The sequence below is a fragment of the Panthera tigris genome, chromosome B3 (genome assembly GCF_018350195.1).
Source record: "Panthera tigris isolate Pti1 chromosome B3, P.tigris_Pti1_mat1.1, whole genome shotgun sequence".
Classification (NCBI taxonomy): domain Eukaryota; kingdom Metazoa; phylum Chordata; class Mammalia; order Carnivora; family Felidae; genus Panthera; species Panthera tigris.
Genome location: NC_056665.1, coordinates 49,105,349 through 49,132,339, shown reverse-complemented (window position 1 = coordinate 49,132,339; position 26,991 = coordinate 49,105,349). Strand labels below are relative to the sequence as shown.

General features: G+C 37.7%; 1 protein-coding gene across 5 annotated transcripts in view; it reads right to left on the bottom strand.

The window, feature by feature from the left end:
- The window catches only part of RAB27A (RAB27A, member RAS oncogene family), a 74,638-nt gene that overhangs the window by 5,434 nt on the left and 42,213 nt on the right, over positions 1-26,991 (bottom strand). For all 5 annotated transcript variants that reach the window (XM_042988810.1, XM_007081864.3, XM_015537446.2 and 2 more), the window contains 4 exons: positions 24,211-24,385; positions 16,126-16,211; positions 13,834-13,937; positions 7,440-7,563 (listed from right to left, as the gene is read on the bottom strand). In XM_042988810.1, coding sequence (XP_042844744.1) covers positions 7,440-7,563; positions 13,834-13,937; positions 16,126-16,211; positions 24,211-24,363 — 467 coding nt within the window. In that variant the 5' untranslated portion in view covers positions 24,364-24,385. The remainder of the gene's footprint in view (positions 1-7,439; positions 7,564-13,833; positions 13,938-16,125; positions 16,212-24,210; positions 24,386-26,991) is intronic.

Genomic DNA, 26,991 nt, shown 5'->3' with positions numbered 1-26,991 from the left:
CTTTCCACAGTTTTTCCCTCTTGCTCCTGAAAATTGCTTCACAGTTATTTTTGAGGCATACATGAAAATCATAGTTGAAAATACTTTTAAGAACTATAAAATCTATGCATGGAAGTTGCAAACATCTTTGACAATGGTTAGGAGCCATAACCTCTGAAGCCAGCCTGCCTGGATTCGAATCCTAGTACAACCTCTTACCAACTATGGAACCCTGACAAGCCATTAAACTCTGTGCCTTACCTGCTTCATCCATAAAACTAAACACTATCAGCATTGTCTTATAAGGATTAAATGAGTTAACATTTAAAGCATCTATATCATAATCTGACACACAAGAAATGTGTCATTTTTGATATATGTGTCCCTGATAAATGTTTCTTATTTCTAAGGCAGAAATAGGTTAGGTTACAAAAGTTTGTTTGTAATTTTGTTGTTTAACACTAAGAACACATCATCCCATAGAAACACTGTCACTGAGTCATGAGACAGTCATAACTCCAAGAGACCTGAGCAGCATTATCAACATTAAACTCTCAAACTATCTTAAAACTACTGATTTAATCCACAATGTACCTGATCTACAGAACTACCCTAAATCCTAGTACCTGGGACCATGCTATGCTTCCTTCCTACATCAAGGATGGCTCACTCGGATCCATCCTTGCCGGAGTTCTTCATGCCCCAAAGCATCTGCCTACCTTGAGTCCTCATCAGATCCCTAATTCCCCCAAGTGATATTCACCAAATGCAGAGAGAACTGGACCTTATTTCACTGATTAATACTAAGATAGAAATGATTGATGCCTCTAGCAGATCAATAAGCTATTGTCTAATATAGTTGCTAACTTAAATATTTAATTGGTAGAACTTCAAGGTATATGAATTAGGTTACAAACTTTCAAGTCACTCATGTTGATATAGTACATCTTTTAATAAGATGTACTTTAAATTTTAATTCCAAATTCAAGCAACACCATCTCAGTCAAGTATATTTTTTTGCCATTTGTGAAGCTCCAGGTCATGGGACCAGGAGTCTGGTTAACAACCTTAATCTTTAGACTAATCATTCAGAGTCTTCCTTAGAAGACTCTGGGGCAATGAGGTTTTTGTTTCTACAGGAATAAATGACTGCTAAAATTCACTCCTCTCTGCTCTCTGATAGTTACGCTGCCAGAGAAGCAAATGAGATCCACAGAGAAGACCCTGAAATAAGACTATCTTTCCACAATAAGTGGTGCTCCAGAAACAGAAATGTGCCTTTGAGTTCACATTTGAAAACTGGACTGTCTTGCTTGTCCTAAGGGCAAAGATGAATCTAGTGGAAGCAGTTAGTACTGTTTTTATGTCCGTATCTTCTTGATGTTCACTTTTAGAAGGCATTCAGGCTACATTATCCAAACACTTCTCTATATCTGAAAAAAGGATAACCGTGGTTCATGGGGTCATTGCGGTAAGGAGAAATTGAGATAATACATGTAAAGGGCTTACTTAGCACAAGCCTAGCATCCAAAAAGTGCTCAATAAATGATGATCTAATGGGTTTTTTCTACTCTAAGAATAATATTCTGCTTTTCCGAAAACTTATTAAGCAAAAAATTTTAAAAATTAGCTTAAATTCAAGAGTATCAATTCCCCTTTTAACCACAGAAATAGTGATATTGTCCCTTCTCTCCACATGGTGGTGCTAATGTAGCATTACTAGAGGCAGTATTACCAAACTTCTGAAAAAACCCTGTGCAGCTACCTGTGATATCAGTCCAAAAATAACCACTCAATAGTCATTTGGAATGCATGCAGAATCCAATTTTGGTATATTTTTTAAAAGAAATAGATTAATCACAAATTTTAAAATAAATAAAATGAGCAAAATGGCTAACTACTTCAAATCAATGAGGGAGGGTATTATGATCATTTACAGTTGTTCACCAGGATATCAAGATCCTGCTCATGCCATAGATCAGGATCCACATCAGGCTGGTTTCCTTTCTACTACTTATTTCCACAAAACTAGAAGACCCTAGATTACAGTTAGAGGTTGTCAAAAATGAAAGCAAGTATATTTGAGGGTTCTTTCAAATGGTTCTAGTTATTTGGCTCCAGTATGGATCCAGATATTATGGAGAAATTTTTTACTAAATTACATAATTAGTCTCACTACTTTTCAAAGTCTGTTGAATGCTAAATGAACAACCATGTATAAGAAAGGGCTGGTTTATGGACTGTTTCAAACTAGGAGGTTGTGCCAAATAAAATCTAGATCCTGTAATGAGTTGTGTGGGGTTCTGAAAAAGTTTGCATGTTTAGTTTCAGCTTATGTGTGTGGTTTTAAACATGCCCAATAATACATCATTATATCTTGTATAAAGGAAGTATGTCATTAAGTATGCAAAGAATCAAATTATTTGACATCAAGCTATTCATACCACATTTCATCTAGTTCAACGCACAAAGGACACTAAGTATGCTCCTGAGCTAAGCCACTTGAACCCCAGAAATAGCCTGTACTCAATAATGTTGTAAATAAATGTTTTTAACACATCTTTTAATCCAGAAACTCTTCAGCAACTTCCTCATCAATAGCTCACAGCCTCCAGTGGGGAAAAAGTTGTCTTAAATTTGCTGCCTTTAAGGAAGTAGATCTTAAAAGTTCTCATTAGATGAAAAAAATTGTAATGATATGTGGTGATGGATGTTAACTTATTGTGGTGCTCATTTTGCAACACATGTATCAAATCATCCCATTGTACACCTAAAACTAATACAATGTTATATGTCAATTATTACTCAATTTCAAAAAATTGCTACCCGTTCCTCTGTAGGACACATGAAATATGTACATTCAATTTTCACTCCTTCCTTGTAGTCACATTTTTTTCTATTTCTTTCAACTCTGAATCACGAACAAAAGGGTTGTAATGACCACCAACTAACCTGTGTGAAAAAAGAAGAGTCTGGGAGGGTATTTGGATGCAGCCATTTTTACTCACAAAGTCCTTGCCTGCCCACTTGTGGTGGATACTCTCTCAGTACCAACCCCAGAGTCCCTTCCCAGTCTATACCACAGCTGATTTAATCAACTGTGAAAGAAAAACATTCCTCTCTAAAACATGGATTTTCCAATGATGCGTCATTGAGCACATTTCCCTCAACCATCCATGGTACAGTAGACAACTGCTTCACATTCTGTGCATAATGATTTGTCCAACTATACTGTCAAGGAAAATATCCACCAGCATGCACGTCTGATAGTAACCTGACATCTACGCCAGTGGTTCTCAAAGTGCTATCTTCAGCCACCTGCAGAAGCAGCATCGGGGGATCGGAAACAAATTTCTGGGTTCCAGCCCAGATCTACTGAAACAGAAACTCCTTGTTGGGGGTGCCTGGGTGGCTTAGTCTGTTAAGCATCCGACTTCAGCTTACATCATGACCTCAGAGTTCCTGAGTCCAAGCCGAGCATCAGGCTGTCAATGCAGAGCCCACTAGGGACCCTCTGTCCCCTGTTCTCTCTGCCCCTCCCCCACGCGCGCACGCGCGCGCGTGTTTGTGTGTGCGTTGTGTGTGTGTGTGTGTGTGTGTGTGTGTGTGCGCGTGCACGCACAAGCTCTGTCTCCCTCTCTCTCTCTCTCTAGCTCTCCCTCTCTCAAAAATAAAAAATATATATATATTAAAAAATAAAATAAAGAAACTCCTTGGGACCCCAGCATTCAGGTGATTCTGAACCGCACTACACTAAGGCTTGAAATCCCATAGTATCACCTCAAAGAGAATGTTGCCAATACTGGATTCTGCTTCCTCTTCTAACATATTTGACTTTGTAGCTATTTTTTCAAGTGTTTCAGCAACTGTAGACTGTAATTGTTTTGACTGGCAGCAGTACAAGTTTGAGCAAACCTGCTTTACTCTTTTCTCTGACTGCATTGACAATTTTATTCAATATAACATACTAGAAAGTATTATTTTGCATTTGTTCTAGACAAACCTAAATATTATAGGGAATTACAGGTAAACGGATTATTAATCTACTAAAAATAAAACTTCTGATATTCTTCATCATGCATTCGATTCACCCTTTCCATTTTTGGCTACCCCATGAAATCCTTATTCTCAGATCTACTGTCCTCGCAGACACAGACTTATGTTCCATATTTGTACTGTAACATGGTCTTTATTACGTTTTCAAAGTTTTTCTAAGACAAAGTCTTTCTCCAAATGCATGTATATTTAAGAGAACCATTTGTGAGCCAATGATCCTTTTTCAGGAACTGGGGAGAAAAGGTAGCACAATAGGAACAGAAAATGCAAATTTATCAAATATACAAATGATATCAAGATGTATCATAAACTGTACCCTATTTTATGACTTTTAGCATAGAGATAAACTGACCAACATAGCCCTTTAGTACAGCCAATGAAAATGTTAATGATTAAAAATGAAAAAAAGATTCTGTGAAAATAATCATTAAACTTAGATGTCAAATTTATGAAATGCATATGCACTAAACTGTTTCATTATAGCTCCTCCTGAAATTGCCAAAAAGCCTACAGAACTACATTTTATGCTTCCTAATTCCTAAGAAAATTGTTTCCATTCCCTTCCATTCTTCTCCAATAGATTCCATAATCTTATGTGCTAATCCCTTCTCTCATTTTAACTTAATTCAGAAACTTTAGACTGAGTCCCTCTTATGAAGTACTCCCCAGAGCTTGTGAGCTGGACACAGATGAAAGACAATCCCTGTCTCCCTACAATCCCAGATTCCCCCTACAGACAGAAGGCAATGTTGGGCTCTTTGATACCAGGGAGGATGTGGAATCCTGAGAACCAGAACAGAGGAAATAAACAAAAGGCTGAAAAAGCCCAGAGGGGGGAGAAGTCAATCCTGGCTCCCCTCCAGTACTTGAGAACATACTTGTTGGATCTAGCTAGCTCCCCTAGATGCCCTACCTCTTTTGGCTTCATTCACATACTTCTCAAGAGCATGGTCTAGGTCCATGGTTTCCATTGCTTCATCGCTCACTTCCTCCTCACCTACTTGCAACATAGCTTCCAGGTCCCAGTTTCGACACTTCAGTATTCTCATTGGTATCTGGCCCTCCCCCTTTCCTTTGCACTACATTCATTACAGGAGTGCCTCTCAAGAATAGATGAGCATATCAGAATCTCCTGTGGGGCTCTGCCAGCCTCCACCTCAGAATCGCTACTCCAGACCAAGTGTGTCAGAAGCTCAGAGGTGAGGCCCAGATCTGAGTATTTGTTAATAGCACCAGAGGTACTTTTAACATGACAATTAAGTGGAGAGCTTTTAAAAGACATCAATGTCCAGGCCCCTGCCTGTGGTGGTTTTGTAACAGGTCAACTTGGTTAGGCTGAACATTCCCCAGAATTTCCTTTCTAGTTAGGGTAGATCACAGGAGAGATTTGGGGGATATTGGGGGGTGGAAGTAAAGCAGCTGCCACCCCATAGCTCTCATACATTGTTGCTCACCTTCTGGCTCATCTCGTTGGCGTAAACCAGCAAACACACCTCTACCTGCTTCACCTTCCCCAAGATCCTCTCAGTTTCTCCAGCTCCTGGGCCAAGTGAGTGTGCCTAGCTCTGTGCCAAAGGTCCCTGGCTTCTCTAAGCTATCCACACCATCCAGGTCAGAGGCAGCACGTACTGACATGGGTTTCATGTGTCATTATGGGTCCTAGATGGTGTTTCCTGGTGCTCTCTCTCATCTTAGACCCACCTTCCCTTCCTGACTTCCTGTCCTGTGGACTTCAAGCTTCAGCATTAGAAACAACACTTTACAGAAACTGTTTAACCAGCTCCCACAAATCCCTGTAACAAATTTTTTAGGTATAGTTTTCTTCGATTGAATCTTGCCTAATAAACTGCTCCAGGTCAATTATTTCAGAAGCTCAGAGGTAAGGCCCAGACACAAGCATTTGTTAAAAGCTCCTCAGATTTTTTTTTTTTTTTTGTATCTAAATAAAGATTTTGAGAGAGAAAGAGCATGCGCACAGGAAGGGGGGAAGGGCAGACAGAAAGGATCCCAAGCAGGCTTTGTGCCAGCAGTGCTGAGCCCAATGTAGGGACTGAACTCACAAACCCATGAGATCATGACCTGAACCAAAACCAAGACTCAGGATACTTAACTGACTGAGCGAACACAGGTGCCTGGCTCCTCAGGTGATTCTAACACAGTTAAGCACCATCTATCCTACAGTGAAAACCTCCACACCCTACTGCAAATCTGTGCCAGGGTAAGCTAATATAGTTGATGGGAATACACACAGCTCCTCAGCCCCACCCTGCCTTGCCCCACCCCTAGAATTAAGAAAGACTTAAAATCCTGCTCTGCCCCACCCTGTCTCTAGTCTTTCCTCCCTCCATTTCACCCCACCCACCCACCACCCTAGACTGATATAGACAAGTACTTATCACATGCTTCCATGTTCAAAGGCTTTCAGCAACTTCCTGTCCCCCAGGAGATTAAGTCTACTCTCCTTATCTGGTATTCAAAACTGTCCCCAGACTCTGGCTTCTTCCCGCCTGGCCAAACTATCCTTCTACTCCCTTCCCAATGTGACCCCTATCCTCCAGTGTTTTCTGGTCCTCCATCAATCCAAGGAAGAACAAAGCAGTTGTCACAAGTAAAAAGAGAAAGTGCCTCCTCTGGCCTCCTTGGAATCTGCCTAACAACCAGGACCAGTAGCATCTCCTGCACACCACACCACCTCTCTCTCTAACCTCCCTTCGTTCTCAACTCCACTTGCTGCCTCCTGCTTACATTAAGGGTAATTAATGCATACACATTTGAGTTCTCATTGTATTAGAGGGAGAAACAAAGTAGAGCACAAATTCCTTTGTAGAGGTGCCCTGACATGTTTAACAAGCGGAGGCTAACCCCTTCTTTCATGGCCAATTAATGCTGTTGCTACTGTGATCCTATTCCGGAGCTCAAGGAAGACAGTATTTAGATGATTCTCTACAACAAAACCACAACCTAAACCAAGGGGATCCTCACACTCCTCTCCCAGCATAGAAATTTCAAAGCCAATAGGCCTGCTTGTATTCTGGGGCTCTCTACAGCAGCACATGAACTGGCTTTGCAATTTTTTTGCTGAATAGAGATAATTTTCTTATCCCATGCATCTCCTACTTGCATCTTGGGAAAGCAGCCTTATAGAATTAGGGCATTTGCACTCAAATGTGTCTTTCTTCAAACACTATGAGATTGAGAAAATGGTACGGAAAGAGTAAATTAAAGCCCTCACCCAGTGTTTTTCCTATATTTTCACATATTAATATGCAAAGTAGGTATTTATACCTCCCAAGGCTTACATCCGAGTGTGCTGATTTTTTGCTTTTGTATTTTCTATTACCCATTCATGTGCTAATGTTTGAATTGGAAATGTTTTCTCTAGATTTCTCCACAGAAACACTCACCCATATTTCTCTGCAAGTCCTCTTGCTTCTTCCTCTTTTACTACTCTCTGGTCTTCTAGATCACTCTTATTTCCACATAACACTATATCTGGGTTTTCACAATATGCATGCATTTGTAGCTGGCCTATAAGAAAAATTATTATAGGAAAATAAGTGTACGGTCAATGGAAAATATATGTAAGAGTGCTTCAAAACTGTAAATGGATAGGGAGACATAAATGATATAATGCTTTCAAAAGCATTAATAACCTAATCAACAAAACCGAATGGATGGGACAGATATGTAAAACTTATCCTTAAGTTCATACCTCACCTTATTTAAATATCAGAGAGGAGTGGGATAAGTTGCTAACCCTCCAAAAGTATGTACGTGCATGTGGCAACCACGGGCATACACCCATGAGGCTATCTTTCTGTTGAAGGCCATTTGAAAAATACTTGGAAAATTTTAGTACTTATTGCTAATCTTAAAGCTCTGTTTTTCCTATGGTTTCTTTCCATGCAACAACATTTTTAAGAGAACGGTCTTCATACAAACTAGCTTGTTTCTCTCTGAAATGTTTTTCACATTTTTCTATTATCCTAAAGCAGAATCGATTCAATTAAAATAAACAAGATACAAGATTGAGAGAAAATTTAGAATAAATAATAAATGATTCTGTCACCAGAACCAAGAGGAAGCAGGAGACTATAATTCTTATTCCATAGCTTTTATTTCTTTTCACCTGAAACCCGTAAATAGGCATAATTTTAAAAAGCAATTAAACAAATCTTATTTCTTATTCATCACACCCCATAACAAAATTAAAGCAGCCAAAACTTTCACATTAAGACATACCTCAAAGTTGGTATGGCCTATTTTTATCATGGTTAACCAGAATAGTGTTGACATTTTAGTTCCTCATTACAAAGTCATGTTCATTATATCTTATCAAGAGAAAATCTAGTCGGCAAGCATTCACTGATCATTAACATAGGCCAGATACTTGGTGCAGAATTTCAGAGCCCTGGCCTTTGCCTTCAAGGAACAATCGGGCAACAAGGCCTATACAGGCAAAACCAAACTGTGTTTCCACTGACTGCCATGCCCTTTCTTTCCTCCAGGCTGGTACACATTCTGTCCCCATGTGCTTGAACACCCAGCCACAACCTTCCTTCCAGGAATCTTGACCATTCTTTTAAGACTTGACTCTCAGTTACCTCTACTGTGAAACCTTTCTGGTCTCCAGAGAGTCTCTGTGTTCTATTAACCCATGTGTCCAGTGTCATGATTACGAACATGAACTCAGAACAGACTGTGTCTAAGGTTGAATCCTGGCCCGCCATTTACTAGCTGTGTGACCCTGACCAAGTTGTTTCCCCATCTGTAAATGGTAATAATAATGGTACTTACTTCATAGGGTTAAGGTGTGGATTAAATGAGTTAATTCAGTGATTCTCCAAGAAAGGTCCATGGACCAGCAGCCTCACCATCACTAGGGAACTTACTACAAATGCAAATTCTCAGATCCCACCCCAGATCTATTGAATCAGGAATGCTGGATCTGGGGCCCAGAATCCGCGTTTTCATAAGCCCTCTGGGTGATCCAGATGCACATTTGAGAACCACTAAGTTAATCTTTAAAGCATTTAGAAGTGCTAGGTGAGTATTACCAGTAATGATGTTTAATAGTGTTTATTTTGGAGACTCTGGTAAGTGTGATTATTGGCGATTTTTATTTCTTCCTGATTTTTCTACAAACACTGACTTACTTATATAAAAAGTAAAGTTATCAATTCTTTTAAAAATCTCACTGAAGAAAAAGGCAAATACATAAAAACCTACTACAACCTACTATGCTAAAAATCCTCAAAGTAGTACAAAATAGAAGCTAAGAGGAAAAAAGTTTAATACAACTACAGTTATCACAGAAAATTTCATGGAGGCCATAATTTCCCAGATTTTAAAGAGTAAGTAGAACTCCAACCAGTTTAAAAAAGGGTGGAGTGGGGGGGGGGGGGGTAGAAGGGGCTTTTCCCTGAGGTCCAGGAAGACAGATGAGTGAATCCAACACTGCCTGATTCCTTTCAGATTTCGGATTTAGGCTTAGAGGACTCAGCTCTCTGTTCAGTCTCCTGATTCAGCAGGGCTCACCTTTGTATGTATCCCCTTCCCAAAAGGGCATGGAGAGAATCGGAGTCAAAAGAAAAGGCACTGCCAGTACAGGTCTGGAGAATCAAAGGGAGGACACAGACCTCCTCTCCCCAGGCTAATCAGAGTCCAGGAATCAGCTGTTTAATGCAACAGTACCTTTGTTCTGATATGTACCCCACCCCCCAAAAAGAAGAAATGAATGATCCGTGTAATACTCAAAATGCTAATGGAGGAAAAATAAAACGTATACATAATAAATTTTTATTCCCAATTAAGATTTGATACTATTACTTCTGACCCTGAACATTATAACTTTCTTTTTTTTAAAGATGGGTTGGGGGGGGGGAATATTTTCCATCGAAGATATGAAATCCTCAAAATGTATATGTTTTCTTTACCTGTAAGAATTCTTTTACACTATAAGGAAAACAAAATAACATGCATACATTGCACATAATTTCACATAACTTTGTTATTTACCTAATTAGCTAAAAAATCCAGATAGACAAGATTTATCTGTCTCAGAGTTTCCATTTCTATCAGTGAGCAGGGGCAGAGAGAGAGGGAGACACAGAATCTGAAACAGGCTCCAGGTTCTGAGCTGCCAGCACAGAGCCCGACGTGGGGCTTGAACTCACTAACCGCAAGATCATGACCTGAGCTGAAGTCGCATGCTCACCCAACTGAGCCACCCAGGCAGCCCCAGAATTTGTTCTAACGATACTGAAAAGAAGATGAGAAGCAAGGTCTGAAAATAAAGGACTAAAAATAGCCACCATCATTCAGCTGTAAGAGAAATAATGAGGTATGCAACACGGGCATTAACAAAGTCAAGTCCAGGAAGCATAACTAAATTTGGGGAAACTATACTTAAAATATTAAATAGCTCTTCAACTGGTAATGATCAATTTAGTTGAGAAAGTGCATAAAAGGCTACTGAACTTGGGGCGCCTGGGTGGCTCAGTTGGTTAAGCGTCTGACTTGGGCTCAGGTCATGATCTCATGGTTTGTGAGTTCCAGCCCCTCCACCCCCACCCCGTCAGGCTCTGTGTTGACAGCTAGGAGTCTGGAGCCTGCTTTGGATTGTGCGTCTCATTCTCTCTGTGCTCTGTCTCTCTCTGTCTCTCAAAAATAAATAAATGTAAAGAAAAAAATTTTTAAAAGCCTATTGATCTGAAAGCAAAAATTCCATGTCCTCAGAGAAGTCAACTACTATTTAAGGCCCAGAGTCCTCATCCTAAAATAAAGACATGCCACCTGCCTGAATCTTCTCCCAGAGCTTGTGAGGACCAGATACAAAGTATGGGAAAACCTTTTAAAATCACAATACACCACAGAAATTACTTATTTAAAAACTGGTTCTTAAAAACAAGGTTTTCTACTATCAAAATCACAGCCAATGACCCTTTTATAATACCAAAACACCAAGTTGTTTTTAAATGGTAGGTATTTTTTTTTTGTATTCTGATTTAATGGTCATGTTGTATTTTTTAACATTTAGAAACATATTTAATAACCTCCTCTAAAACTCTGCTATATTCAATATTAAAGACATTGATTTATATTTCCAGAATTCAGTTCATTTGTTCCTTGCTTCCTTCCTTCCATAAATACATAAAAAGCACATTTAATTTCTACTGTATTCTAGGCAACATGCTTGGTGCTAAAAAGACATACACAAATCAGAGTTTAACAGATTCATGTAAGAAAGACATGTTAACAAGTATAGCAATTTAGCATACATCATAATAAAAATATGTACAAACTATTATGGCAATTTAAAGAAGAAATGCATAATATTGCATGGGGGTCATGAAATTTACATTTAAGCAAACACTCTGAAAATAAGGAGATGCTTCCTCATGAGACATAGGAGAAGGGCAACTCAGTGGTAAAAATGAAAGTAAAATTACAGAAGCAAAGATCAGTGAGCCATCAGCTGAAGATGAGAATGACAGCCAGTGGCACATTTTGAAGCATCTTGTAATGCATGTAAAATATCTGGTACTTTATCATGGGCCACAGGAAGCCATTGAAACATTTTAATGAGATCATATTTATCTTCTAGAATAATAATTCTGGCAGCCATGTGGAGAGTAGATTTGAGGGAGATGAAACTAGAGTTAAGACAACAAATTACGATATTAGACTAGGTCAGGTAAGAAATAATGAAAATCTAGTCTAGAAACTGTCAGAGATAGACTTGTGAACCATGGGTGTCATGCTTAAGAGCATGGTCCCAGGAGCTATACATTCACTTACTAGCCACATAATCTTGGATAAACCAGTATCTTTCTGTCTCATTGTGCTTGTCTGAAAATGGAGCTAAAAGTGTTAATGTATATTAATGATTTAGGATAGTATTCAAGAGATCTTATTCATTAATATTAATGTTAAGTACAAGGATCAGGTTTTTTTGTTGTTGTTGTTTTGGTTTTATTTTATTTTATTTTAACTTGTTTTTTTATTTTTTTAAATTTACATCCAAATTAGTTAGCATATAGTGTAACAATGATTTCAGGAGTAAATTCCTTAGTGCCCCTTACCCATTTATCCCATCCCCCCTCCCACAACCCCTCCATTAACCCTCAGTTTGTTCTCCATATTTATGAGTCTCTTTTGTTTTGTCCCCGTCCCTGTTTTTATATTATTTTTGTTTCCCTTTCCTTACGTTCATCTGTTTTGTCTCTTAAAGTCCTCATATGAGTGAAGTCATGTGATTTTTGTCTTTCTCTGACTAATTTCACTTAGTATAATACCCTCCAGTTCCATCCACGTGGTTGCAAATGGCAAGATTTCATTCTTTTTGATTGCTGAGCAATACTCCATTGTGTGTGTGTGTGTATGTATGTATGTATGTGTGTATGTATATATGTGTGTGTGTGTGTGTATATATACACACACGTGTGTGTGTGTGTGTGTATATATACACACACACACACACACACACACACACACACACACACACACCACGTCTTCTTTCTCCATTCATCCATCGATGTACATTTGGGCTCTTTCCATACTTTGGCTATTGTTGATAGTGCTGCTGTAAATATTGGGGTGCATGTGTCCCTTTGAAACAGCACACCTGTATCCCGTGGATAAATCCCTAGTAGTGCAATTGCTGGGTTGTAGGGTAGTTCTATTTTTAGTTTTTTGAGGAACCTCCATACTGTTTTCCAGAGTGACTGCACCAGCTTGCATTCCCATAAATGGTAGGTATTTTTAAGTAACCATTTTTATTTTAAATATTTGGATGTTAAGAATTTGACATCACAGTATTCTTTAATAGATTTTTCTAGTCTAAATTTACACTAATACCATCAACAGATAAAAGTGTACATTTGCAAACTGTTATTTGATCAAGTAGCAGGATTTTAAGTGGCTACTAACCAATCATTTAAGAGATTAGGATCTCTGCAAAGAGCCAAGATGAAGGTGTGTGTGTGTGTGTGTGTGTGTGTGTGTGTGTGTGTGTGTGTAGTACTGGTGACCATTTTTGCAAATGTAATTCTAGAGTCTTCCATCATGGGTCTTCCTGCCCAGTGCTCTGGCCCTAAAGGCAGAAAAGGGACCTCGGAGTACAGAAGAGACATGGAGCTGGGGGTATGATCTGCAAAGCCTTCAAAACATATTTATATCTATGTGATGTATGTGTTAAGCCCTGGGATGATACAAGTCCTCACAGTATACGACAGGCAAGCAGTACTTAAAGATTTATCTTCTCTGGGCTTCTGTCTCCTTATCTATCAAATGGGGCTAACAGCACCCTCTGTGGAAAAGCCAAAGTGATTACATGCAAAGTGCTGCCATGTGCCTATAGGATAAGAAGTACCCAGCAAAGGGGTGCCTGGGTGGCTCAGTCAGTTAAGCCTCTGGCTCTTGATTTCAGCTCAGTCATAATCTCACAGCTTGTGGGTTTGAGCCCCCCGTCAGGCTCCACATTGACAGAGCTTGCTTGGGATTCTCTCTCTCCCTCTCTCTCTCTGCCTCTCCCCGCCTCTCCCCTGCTTGCTCTCGCTCTCTCTCTCTCAAAATAAATAAACATTTCTTTAAAACACTTATAAAAAAAAAAAAAAAAGAAGTGGTGAGCAAATCAAAGTTAACATTACCAGGAAAAGCACAGAATGTTAGTTATCTTTGCTCCTAAAGTAAAACCTTAGGAGCTTCTCCAAAACAACTTGCACCAAAAGTAGAATATAAGAGGGCATTTTATTATGGGAAGTGGGCAGTGGGAGACAGGGAAACAGTAACACTTACTTATCCAGTTTCTGACATTGAGGAAACTTTGCTCATTTGTCAGATCAAAAAGCAGAAGAAACCCCATAGCATCTCTGAAGAATGCTGTTGTCAAGCTACGAAACCTAGGAACATAAAAGCAGATTGGTCACCTAAATCATGGCCTCACTCCTGAAATATAAAACTAGCAGCAATTCCCTCAGCTCTTCCAATAATTCATCAACAACAAATTAGGTGTTTAATAATGTGCCATAATTTCTAATAACTTCACATTATACATGTATATGGTACCTCTTAACTATACAAGATTTAACAAAGTGTGCTATAATAGATCATTTTATCAGTATAAAGGTATATATATATATATAATCAATGATATTGGGTATCTTATAAAATATGGTAAAGAGATATCTAGAGCTAGAAAGAATATTTCAAAACATACTGATACTTTCCAAAAATTATATTTGGAATTTTCTTTTAAAATAAAAACAATCTTGGAGCACTTAGGTGGCTCAGTCAGTTAAGCGGCCAATTTCAGCTCAGGTCATGATCTCACAGTTTGTGAGTCTGAGCCCTGCAACAGGCTCTGTGCTGACAGCTCAGTGCCTGGATCCTACCTTGGATTCTGTGTCTCCCTCCCTCCCTCTCTCTCTGTGCCTCCCCTGCTCGTGCAGTCTCTGTGTTTCTCTCAAAAATAAATAAACATTAAAAAATTTAAATAAAAACAATCTTATAGAGAACTGATCGTTACCTGAGGGGAGGTGGGGGAAGAGATGGGTGAAATAGATTAAGAAATTAAGAATACATTTCTCATGACGAGGACTGAGTAATGTATCGAACTCAGTATAGTGTATTGCTGAATCACTATATTGTATACCTGAAACTAATTTAACACTGTATGTTAACTATGCTGGAATTAAATGAATAAAAATAAATAAAATAAAAACAATCTGTTTAAGTTTTTAAAAATTAAAAAAAAGATAATGATATTCCAAAAGTGTATACTACAGTTATTTATCACTTACATAAGTTTATGTGTTAATGGAGCATGTGATTTGAAAAAAACAGTCTGCTGGACAGGGACCACAAGAACTAGCTCATGATACATTAGTCTGAGCCAAGAATGCACAGTACAATTAAGACTTAATTAGGCCAAAAGCAATGGTGCCTGCTGTGTAGGTTTTCCTTGTCCTGAGAAAGTTCAACTTGACCTGACATTGCAATGGGTTCCATAACCTTTTAATTTCAGTGTCTACAGAAGTTTAATAACTGAAAAACATTTCTTTGGCTTCAAGATGGGAGTACTATTGACTCAGTCCCTAGCCTTTCTTGGTGCTCTCTTCCAAGGTTCTATCCAGCTGTATCCTTTCTCTCTCCGTTTCAAGTCTGTTTCCATTTTACTTTCATGCAAAGCCTGCAACTGACAGGCATAGGCTCTACAGAAAAGAATACTGACATGAATTTGTCATCTAATATATTTTAAATTTTCTCAAATATTTCTAGTGAACATTTTTACAAAAAAAAGAGTCCTTATCTTTTAGAAATACCTACCAAAGTAGTTATAAATGAAAAAATCTGATATTTGGAATTTGCTTAAAAATAATTTAGGAGTGGGGGTAAAAAGAGGTAGAGGTATAAATTAAATGAGATAGGCCATAAATCGATGGCTGTTGAAGCTGGGAAATGGGTACATGATTTTATTATACTATCCTTTCTAGTATATATTTGAATATTTCCAGAATAAAAAGGTAAAAAACAAAAGAATACTTCAAGAAAACTAGAGAAAACAGCAGCTTTTAGCTAACTTAAAGAAATTTTTATCAAGATTTCATGTGACTTATCTTGATCAAGCAACCTCTGACCATATGAGTTAATTCCAATCAGATTTTCCATGAGGTTTGAACAATCAAGAATAATGCATGCAATTCTACAATTGTCTTTGTGGCTGAGTAAACAGCAAAAGTAAATGGTGGAAAGTGTCTAAGCAAATGAGTAGAACGAGAAAGGAGGAGGAAGAAAGAGAGAGGAGGGAGGAAGAGGAGAAAGCAGGAAGAGAAAGAAGAAGAAGAAAGAAGAAGAAAGACCGTAAGTAAGATGGTCTATTTTGAAAAGGATTCATTTTTCTTCTGTCGTTGTATAAAGGACACATCATTACCATCTCGGATTGATAAATTTCCTGCTAATTTGGAAGTATGTCTTATCTAAGTACAAATCAACCAATCAGCTGGCCTTTTCCTGCTCAGGCACTGTATGAAGAGCATAGCTGGTTTTCCCTTTCCTCCAGTAAGAAACACATAACTGAAGGTCTCATACCTCTCCTGCCCTGCTGTGTCCCATAATTGCAGGTGGATTCTCTGACCTCTGCCAATGGCTCCATCTGGCCCATTGGCTCTGTACACCTAAAATAGCAAAACGAAAAAGAAAACTTTTGAGGACACTACTCTTCTTACTTTTCTATTCAGTAAAACTCCCATAAGCATCTAGACTCAAAAAAAACCCCTCTGGAATACAACCTTGTTTGTATGTTATTCCAAACAATTATCTTTGGGTAATACAGTAATTTGTAATAAAACATAAATATACACGTTATATATTTTTATAAGTATATTATGAAATATATATAAACATCACATAATATGTATAAATGACAATAATCTGGGGAACTTGGGTGGCTTAGTTGGTTGAGCGTCCGACTTCAGCTCAGGTCATGATCTCACCGTTCATGAGTTTGATCCCCGCATCAGGCTCTCTGCTGTCAGCACAGAGCTCACTTTGGATCCTCTGTCTCCATCTCCCTCTCTCTCTCTCTCTGACCCTCCCCCACTTGTGCATGCACGTGTTCTCTCTCCCTCCCTCTCCCTCTCTCTCTCTCTCAAAAATAAATATTAAAGAAAGAAACAAAACATTAATCCACTCACCTTTCCTCAAAGTTCCCTCAGGTCACTAGTTTCAGAAAATATTACCTTTCTATGATTTTTCCCTATCCCATCTTTAAAAAGTACTCTAAAGCAATTTTATAGGAAGGACATCTTAAGATCTCTTCCTCCATTACAGCAATGAAACACTGGCCAAAAATGTCAAAATCCACTTTTTCTAAACTCTGAGAATTAACAAAGGCTTGCAACATCCCAAGAATAATCTATTCCATAAAAATGGCTGAATATCAGTAAAAACAGTAAACTTTGTGCTGTGTCAATTTATCTTATTCCCATCCCAATCTCCCCAGCTCCTTAGTAGCTTTGAAAACCAACAGATGCATAACTATGGTGGCTGTGAAAACCATTAGCATAGTAGCCACTGAAAGGAGGCAGAACAGGTTTGGAGCTCTCCAAGTCTCATCCCCAGAGAACCGTCTGAAAGTTACCTGTAAATCTCCATTCCCAGGCCTTCACTTGACTTTGCCTGACTCAAAGCTTGCTCTATGATGATAACCTTACCCTTAGGACATTTGTTGAAAACAATCAGCAGCAATTATTTAACATCACAGCTACCAAAGGCAGCAATACCAACTGGGGCTAAATCTAACAACAACAAAAAAAAAAACAAAAAAAAAAAAAACAGGAAATGAGATGTCCATAGGGAGACTTGAAAAGCTCCAAAATGTTCCTTGGAATCTACTAGGCCACTTTCATGTATAGGACCATACATATGCTTGGAAAAGACTTGAAAAGACCCAATTCTCTATGGCTGACTTTGAGACTCTCTCAAGCAGGAAATGAAGGCTAAGGCAGAGTTGTAAACTGCCTGCAGGAACATTAGGCACATGTCCCACAATGGGTGCATGCATGCATATACACAATCTGTTGGAAAAGGCTGATAGACTTACTGGTTCAAAGAAACCTGTCCACTCATTGGCTTATCACTAAGTTAACTGAACAGAGACTTCAGTTAACTTCAGCACTAGAATTAGTGCTGGGATAGAATTAGTCCCGGGATGTCACTAAATAAACAGCAGGAACAACAGCAACAAAAATAAAGAGCAAAAACAAGAAACTCTTAGGAAAGGGGAAGAATTTGATTGCCAGGTTTTATCATTTAAAATGTCCAGTTTTCAACAATGTTTATGAGACACACAAAGAAACAGGAAAGTATGGCTTATACACGGGGGGGGGAAGGGAGTGAAAAAATCAACAGAAGTCATCCCTAAGGAAGGCCAGATGTTGAACTTACTAGACATAGACTTGAAATCAGCTATTATAAACATGTTCAAAGAACTAAAGGAAATCTTATCTAAAGAAATAAAGTATGAGAATAATGCCTCATTGAATACAGAATGTCAATAAAGACATAGATACTATAAAAAGTAAATAGAGATTCTGGAGTTAAAAATACAGTAAGTGAAGTGCAATATTCACTAGAGGGGCTCAATAGCAGACTTGAAATGGCAAAAGAAATAACCACTGATTTGAAGAGACAGGTCTGTTGAGATTATCTAGGCCATGGCACAAAAGGAAATAGAGTAAAGAAAAATGAACAGAGTTACAGAGACCTATGGAACCATCAAACATACCAACATATGCAAACTAGCAATCATATCCAAAGAAGACAGAGGCAGAAAAAATATTTGCAGAAATAATAGCCAAAAACATCCCAAAATTTGATGAAAAACATTTGTCTTCACATTCAAGAAACTCAGTGAGCTCCAAGAAGGATAAATTCATGGAGACTGACTAGACATATCATCATCAAACTGTCAGAATCCAAAGACAAAGAGAGAATCTTAAAAGCAGCAAGTAAAAAGTGTTTCATCACATACAAGCAATAGAGGCCAAAAGGCAGTAGGAGGACATAATTAAAGTGCTGAAAGAATAAAGACTAATCAACCAACAATTCTATAGGCAACAAAGCTTTCATTTAAAATTGAATGATTAATTAAGACATCACCAGATACACAAAAACAGAAAATTCATCACTAGCATACTTGCCCTATAAAAAATAATAAAGATAATGCTTCAGGCTAAGATAAAAGGACATTAGGAAGCAAATAAAGTCCATAAAAAAGCAAACAGCACCAGAAAGATAACTACATAAATATAAAAGAAAGTATAAATGCTTTTTTGTAATTCTTTTCTTCCATCTGATTTAAGTACAACTTCATAAATAAGTACAAACCTGTTGATAGGCACACAACATATAAAGTTGTAATTTGTGTGACAATAACAGTGCAGAGGAGGGAGTAGGAAATGAAGTCCTATATAAGAACAGTTTCATTATAATATTGAAATTAAGTTGGTATTCATCAAAACTAGATTGTTATAAATTAAGATGATAATTGTAATGCTTAGTGGAACTATTAAAAAATAATTCAAATATAGTAAAAATAATGGCAAGGGAGTTACAATAGTATACTAGTAAATATAGAACACAAAATAAAGTAGTCATGAAGAAATTGAGTAACAAGAAGAGAAATAAGACATGTAGAAAACAGGGACACCTGGGTGGCTCAGTCAGTTGAGTGTCTGACTTGGGTTCAGGTCATGATCTCATAGTTCATGAGTTAGAGCCCCGCATCAGGCTTGCTGCTGTCAGCACAGAGCCCACTCTGGATCCTCTGTCCCCTTCTCTCTCTCCTCCTTCCCCGTTTGTCCTCTCTCTCAAAAATAAATACATAAATGCATAAACACATAAATAAATACCAGAAAAAGATACATAGAAAACAAGTAGCAAAATGGCAAACATAAATGCTACTTTTTCAGTAACTATATTAAATGTAAGTGGATTAAATACTCCAAATAAAAGGCAGATATTGGCAAAATGGACTTGAAAACATGATCCAACAACGTACTGTCTACAAGAGACACATTTTAGATTCAAAGACACAAAGAGGCTGTAAACAAAAGGATGGGGAAAAAATACCATGCAAACAAAAACTAAAAGAAGAGCTCGAGGGCTATACTAATATCAGAAAAAAATAAAATTAAAGCAAAAATTGTTATTTATCATTTTATAATGATAAAAAGGTTACTCCATTAAGAACATATATGAAGAAAAAGGGAGAAAAACAAGCTGACAGTAATATTGAGATATTCCAATACTCTACTTTCTGTAATGGACAGAACAAGTAGGCAGATGAACAAGGAAATACAAGACTTGCACAACACTATAAATCAAAGACATGACAGACATCTACAGAATGCTTCACTCAACAACTGCAGATCATACATTCTTCTCAGGTACACACAAAACATTCTCAAGGACAGGCCATATGTTAGATCATAAAACAAGCCTCAATAAATTCAAAAGTCAAATAATACAAAATGTGTCTCTAACCACAATGGGTAAAATTAGCAATCATTAACAGTAAACCAAAATTTGGAAAATTCACAAATATGTGGAAAATAAACAACACAGTCTTAAATAACCAATAGGTCAAAGAAGAAACACAAGGGAAACTAAAAAATACTTTTAGTATTTTTACTAAAATACTTTTTTACTGTAGTTGTAGCACAACTACAAAAAATGATCAAATGAAGCTAAAGCATTGCCTAGAGGGAAATTTCTAGCAGTAAGCACCTATATTAAAAAAGAATAAAGATTTCTAATAAATAACTTTCAACTCTAAGAAACTAGAAAAATAAGACAAACTAAACCAAAAGCAAACAGAAGAAAAGAAATCACAAAGATTGGTAGAAATGAATTGTCTTTTCTTTAAAAAGGTCAACAAAATTCATAAACCTTTAGCTATATTGACCAAGAATAAAAATAGAATACTCAAACTCTTAAAATCAGAAAGTTTTTTAAAGATCTCTGTATCTCCAGATACACTAAAAAATAATAAAAATTTAAATAATTAGAAAAATTTTTAAAGGACAAAACTACCAACTTTACATTTATAAAAAGATTATAAAGTAATACTCTGAACAATTGTATGCCAAAAAATTAGATAATCTATAATTGAGAAATTCTTAAACACAAATACCAGAAATTAACTCAAGAAGAAATAGAACATCTAAATAGACATATAACCAATAAGGAGACAAATAGAGTTTTTGTGGAATGGCCAGGCACAAATGTCTTCGCTGATGAATTCAACCAAATGTTTAGAGGAGAATCAACACCAATCTTTCCCAAACTCTTCCAAAATAGATAAAAGGTGGAAATACTTGACTTATTTTATAAGGCCAATATTATACTGATACCAAAACCAAAGATATCATGAGAAAAAACAAAAACGATAAACTACAGACAACATCCATTCTGAGTATAGACACGAAATATTAGCAAACAGAATCCAACAAAATATAAAAAGGATTATATGCCATGACACAGTGAAATTTATCACAAGGACAGCAATGTTGATTGGCCTTACAAAAATCAATCAATACAACACAATACACCATAGTAGTATAAAGAACAAAAATCACATGACCATCTCAATACGTGCAAAAAAAACCTTTGAAAACATCCAACGCCTTTCATGACAAAAACACTCAACAAATTAGAAATAGAAGAGAATGTCCTCAACTTGAAAAACTGCATCTATGGAAACCCCAAGAACTCACATTATACGTAACGGTGAAGGTCTGAATGCTTTCTTTCTCCCTGAAATCAAAAACAAGATGAGGATGTTCTTTCTCATCAGTTCTATTCAACATTTTACTGAGGTTCTTGCCAGGGTAATTAGGCAAGAAAAAATTAAAACTTATCCAAATTGGAAAAGAAGAAGTAAAACAGAAGATGACACAATCTTGTATATAAAAGATCCTAAGGAATAAATACATACACACACACACACACAATTAGAATTAATAAACAACTTCAACAAGTACCCAGTGTACAAGATCAGTTTACAAAATAAATTGTATTTCTATACACTGGCAATGAACAATTCAAAATGAATTAAAAAATTATTTCAATTTACAATAGCATAAAAACAATCCATTGAGCGTCCAACTCTTGATTTTGGCTCAGGTCATGATCCCAGGCACAAGCCCCATGTCAGGGCTCCATGCTGAGCGTGGGGACTGCTTAAGATTCTCTCTCTCTCTCTTCCTCTACCTCTCTCCCCCACTCATACTCTCTCTCTAAAATTAAAATAGTAATAGTTTTTAAAAACAATAGCATAAAAAATTAAAATGCTTAAGAATAATATTAACAAGGGGCGCCTGGGTGGCGCAGTCGGTTAAGCGTCCGACTTCAGCCAGGTCACGATCTCGCAGTCTGTGAGTTCGAGCCCCGCGTCAGGCTCTGGGCTGATGGCTCGGAGCCTGGAGCCTGTTTCCGATTCTGTGTCTCCCTCTCTCTCTGCCCCTCCCCCGTTCATGCTCTGTCTCTCTCTGTCCCAAAAATAAATAAAAAACGGTGAAAAAAAAAAAAAGAATAATATTAACAAAAAAATACTTAGAAAGCTGCAAAACATTGTTGAAAGAAATTAAAGAAGATCTAAATAAATGGAAAAACATCTCATGTTCATGGATCAGAAGGTGTAATATTGTTAAGATACCAATATTCTCCAAATTGATCTGCAGATTCAGTGCAATCCCTACCAAAATCTCAGCTGGCTTCTTTGTAGAAATTGATAAGCTGACCTTAAAATTCAAATGTAATTGCAAGGTATCCAAAATAATCTTGAAAAATAAGGACAAAGTGGCTAGACTTTGACATGCTTCCCAATGTCAAAACGTAGTACAAAGCAGAAGTAGTCAAGATAGTGCTGGCTTAAGGATAGACATCTAGATGAATGGAATAGAATTTCAAGTCCACAAATAAGTATTTTTATTTATGGTCAACTGATTTTCAACAAGAGCACCAAGATCATTCATAAGAGAAAGAACATACATAAGAGAAAGAACTTTCAATAAATGCTAATGGGACTAGATACCCATATGCAAAAAAATAGAAGCTGGACCCCTATTCACACCATACACAAAATTAACTCAAAACCTATGGAGAATGAATTAATGCCTGAAGGAGGGTAAACTGGAAAAGACTGCTAAAGGGCATGAGGTTTCTTTTGGGGTGGTGAAATGTTCTAAAATTAGATAGCAGTGATGGTTTGTACAAATGTGAATGTACTAAAACACTGAGTTGTACACTTTCAATGAGTGAATTTTATGTTATGTAAATTATATCTCAATAAAGTCATTTTTAAAATACAAGGTTATAAAATGGGAATTGATAGATATAATCACATATACACATGCTGATTCTACCAATTACATGTCAATACTAAAATTTTTATAAAATCCTGTTCTTACTCAGTGGGCCTTTAAGACTCTAGCAGTGGAAAAAAAGACCTAGGGTGACTAAGAGGGAATGAATTCATTTCCTCTGGAAGACAGAGACCCTGTATCTTTTCCAGGAAGAATATTCCCCATTGAAAGATCTTTGTTATTAATCTCCTGACCCCTTGTGGACCTGCTTCATGGTAAGGGTTGATTTTTCAGCAAGAAATGTAGTTCACAGAGAAGACCATCTTCTCTCTGCAACTCTAACACAGTGACTTCCTGCCCTCCTCTCCATCACCAGAATAATTTTCAGTCCTGTGGTTCCTTAAATGAAAGAGCCCCCTCCTTCAGTGTTCTGTAGAACCTCCCTGTTCCCTTGGTTACTTCCCAGATCAAAACGCAATACTGGCATTCTCACTCCAACTCCAACCTCACCCTTCTGGCAGCAGTGATGAATTCTGCCACTTAGTGGGGTTGAATTAAGAAAAAGGCCATTAAAAATGACATCAAAGGGGGAAGAGCATAGCTCACAAAACAGGAGTATCAGGGTCAGGGTGGTTTGTAGGTTTCATAACAAAGTTAGACAAATGACTGTGAAGGTCCAGGGAAAGACACAAGCCGAAAGGGTGTTCAAGGGAAAATTAAAAGAAATCTTCACTTTCGTCTCCTTGGTTTTGTTTTCAGAGAAAGAGGTTGAGTGCATGAATGTGGGAGAGGAGTGGAGGGGAGGGAGGGGGGGGGAGGGGGAGAGGGGGAGAGGGGGAGAGGGGGAGAGGGGGAGAGAGGGGAGAGAGGGAGAGAGGGAGAGAGGGAGAGAGGGAGAGAGGGAGAGAGGGAGAGAGGGAGAGAGAGGGAGAGAGGGAGAGAGGGAGAGAGGGAGAGAGGGAGAGAGGGAGAGAGAGAGAGGGAGAGGGAGAGGGAATCTCAAGCAGGCTGCAAGCTCAGCACAGATCCTGACATGTGGCTAGCTCCCAAGACCCTGGGATCGAGATGGGAGACCAAATCAAGAGCCAGATGCTCAACTGACTGAGCCACCCAGGCGCCTATCTCCTTGGTTTTATATTAAGTGTTTTTCAGCACAACCTTCTAAATCACGTTGCCTAGATTGAACATAATGCATTTTCATATGCACCCTTTACTGGTATATTCCAAACTTTGTCTTTCTAATTCCTAACAAGTAGACTAAACAGAAAGGCAAATGTTGACTCAGATATTTTTATATAGAACTTACCACTCTCTTTTCCCTGAAATCAATGCCCACTGTTGTGATAAATTTGGAGTTAAATTTGCCATCTGTGTACTGGTAAAGTACACTGGTTTTCCCCACTCCAGAGTCTCCCAAAGCTAAAAACTTGATGAGGTAATCATAATCTCCATCAGACATAATGAAGAACTCAGTGGTTCACCTGCAAAATACAAACAAATGCATATTTACGAAAAAGCCATTAGGAAATATTAGAATCTTCCATGAATAAAGTGAGTTACTTTAATATCCAGCTCAATAAGTACTATGTGACACCTATATGCCTAAGGGTTCTGTGAAGAGGATTAGATATTACTGCCCCCAAGGACCTAATATTTTGCTAGATGAGGTGCTACTGAAATAACATTTTAATTTAAATTTAACATGCACATTATAGTACTATCAAGACAAAAATTCCAGGTGAGAATGAAAATCAAGATAACCACTACCAAGTCTTTTTTTTTTTTAATTTTTAAAATATTTATTTTTGAGAGGAGAGAGAGTACAAGCGGGGGAGGGGCAGGGAGAGAGGGAGACACAGAATCCAAAGCAGGCTCCAGACTCTGAGCTTTCAGCAAGAGCCTGACGCCGGGCTCAAACTCACAAACTGCAAGATCATGACCTGAGCCAAAGTCAGACACTTAACTGACTGAGCCACCTAGGCGTCCCCAACCACTCAGTCTTACATACAGATCCTATAAAACAAAAATTTTAAAAAGAAAAGAGAAAGGAGAATGTTACAGAAATAATAAAAATTAGGAGTGCACATGATTCTAACCACAACCACCCCCTTCTTTTTCAGAGTCTCCTAGCACTAGATCCTTGGCTTTTCTCTTTTATGTGGACATCTAGGCAATTTCATTTATCCTATTCATTTTCAAATGTCACTATAGTTAATTCCTTCAAAGACAATGCTAAATTCACAAGTAAAATTTGGCTTGCAGCTTCTTTTATTTTATTGTTATTATATATTGCAATTAGGTCAGGGCTTTGCTAGAATTCACTTCTCCCTTGGGAACTGAGTTCCAGATTTGGGCAGTCACTGTTTAGAGACCATAGTTCCATTACAAAGGGTTCACCTACCCGTACTTGCCTTGGTATTTGAACAAGAAATGCTACCAATTCAGGTCTTCAATAGTAACTAAAACAAAAGTCCACCTTACAGAAGAAAAATTCTGTTTTTACCAGCAAGACCTAAACATGGTTATTTTTATCCTTTGCAATCAGCACTCTTCATGATTTGTTTTTATTCTCTAAATATATTCAAACTACTCAAAATACCAGTCCAACTGAAAATGTAGTCTGCCTCCAGGGAAAGCTTATTTCTTTTTATCTTTGCATTTATGATACCAATAAACCGTTCTGAAAATCGGAAAAATAATCAGCTATACCATTACCACTGACCACTCTACCTGCCCATTCAAACATGCATACTTACCCATACACACACATCAAATGCCTACATTAGATGCTGATTTTCCTCTCATTATCCACTTTCACCCAGCCTCACATTGAGAAACTTTACCACAATTCTCAATGCTTCCTATGGAATTATTTCTATAGATCCTTAAGATTCATAAAAGCTTAAGCAAGGACATTTACTGATTTTCAAGGGTGCCTCCCCCACCCTATCCTCAATTTGATGACTCACCTTATGGTCAAAAATCCTGAATGCCGACCCCCAAGAGCCACTGCAATTTATTTCCTCATCATGCCTTAGCAAAGACTGTGACCTCATATTCAGATATGGCTGCTCAGCTGATAAGGGCAGAGCCTCCACTAACATTCATAATTCTATATGCACACTATAAAGAATGATACTTCACAGATGATGACCTTCCTATGTTATAGCTTCAGTATGTACAGGTTGGTTGCCAGTATTAATGGTACATAACAGAATTCCTCTCCAGAAGATGACCAATAGGGTACAAATAGTTTATCACACTACAGCATCTCATTTGGCTCCCAGTGATTCATTAGTAAGAGCTAAGAATTGAAAAGCAGGTCTAGATAGTGTTTAATCATTTTAGAGGTTCCCCTCAAAATGAATGACCAAGCAGAAAGCAACTCCGAAGTCTGCAATGATAACAGCTATCTTACTTCTTTATTTTTAATTTGAACAAAGGTTGCTCATTTCTATATCTGTGTTTTTACATCATTTAAGGTACAGAAGAAAATGTTGTCATCAATGGCATCACTCTTCTGTAATTCTCTAAATCCACTTGAACGGAATTCAAAGACAGATGAAACTACCTCTGTTGCACCAAAATTTAATGTGTTTAGTTATCATGGGACAACAGTCACACAGATAAGTCTACAAATGCTCTTTGTGGGTTTCGTTTTCTATTCATGTTGACAGCAATACATAACAGTTTATTCACAAACCAAGCCATCATAAATGAAGGTATTAACAAACCAAATACCACAACTAAAGGTATAAAAACCACCATCACTACTAATCATAGTTTGCAGTCTTCAGATCATGCCTCTAGGTAATTATTTTCAGATTAACAAGGCAGATAAAGATCCAGACCTTTCACTCTCTGGGTTCAGTTTTCCAAAGGATGAAAATTAGAACCCATAGAGATTAACTCATTTGCACAGTCTAGCATATACATCTCCTAACGCCAAGTCCAATGTCCACTCTATCTCCAAGCTTATTGTTGTTACTCAAGTTTCTACAAATGCATGTTGGGCTTAACAGCGACTGGGTACGATATTGTATAAGGTCGCCCAATAGGAAACACATGACCTCTGAAGTCCAGCAGA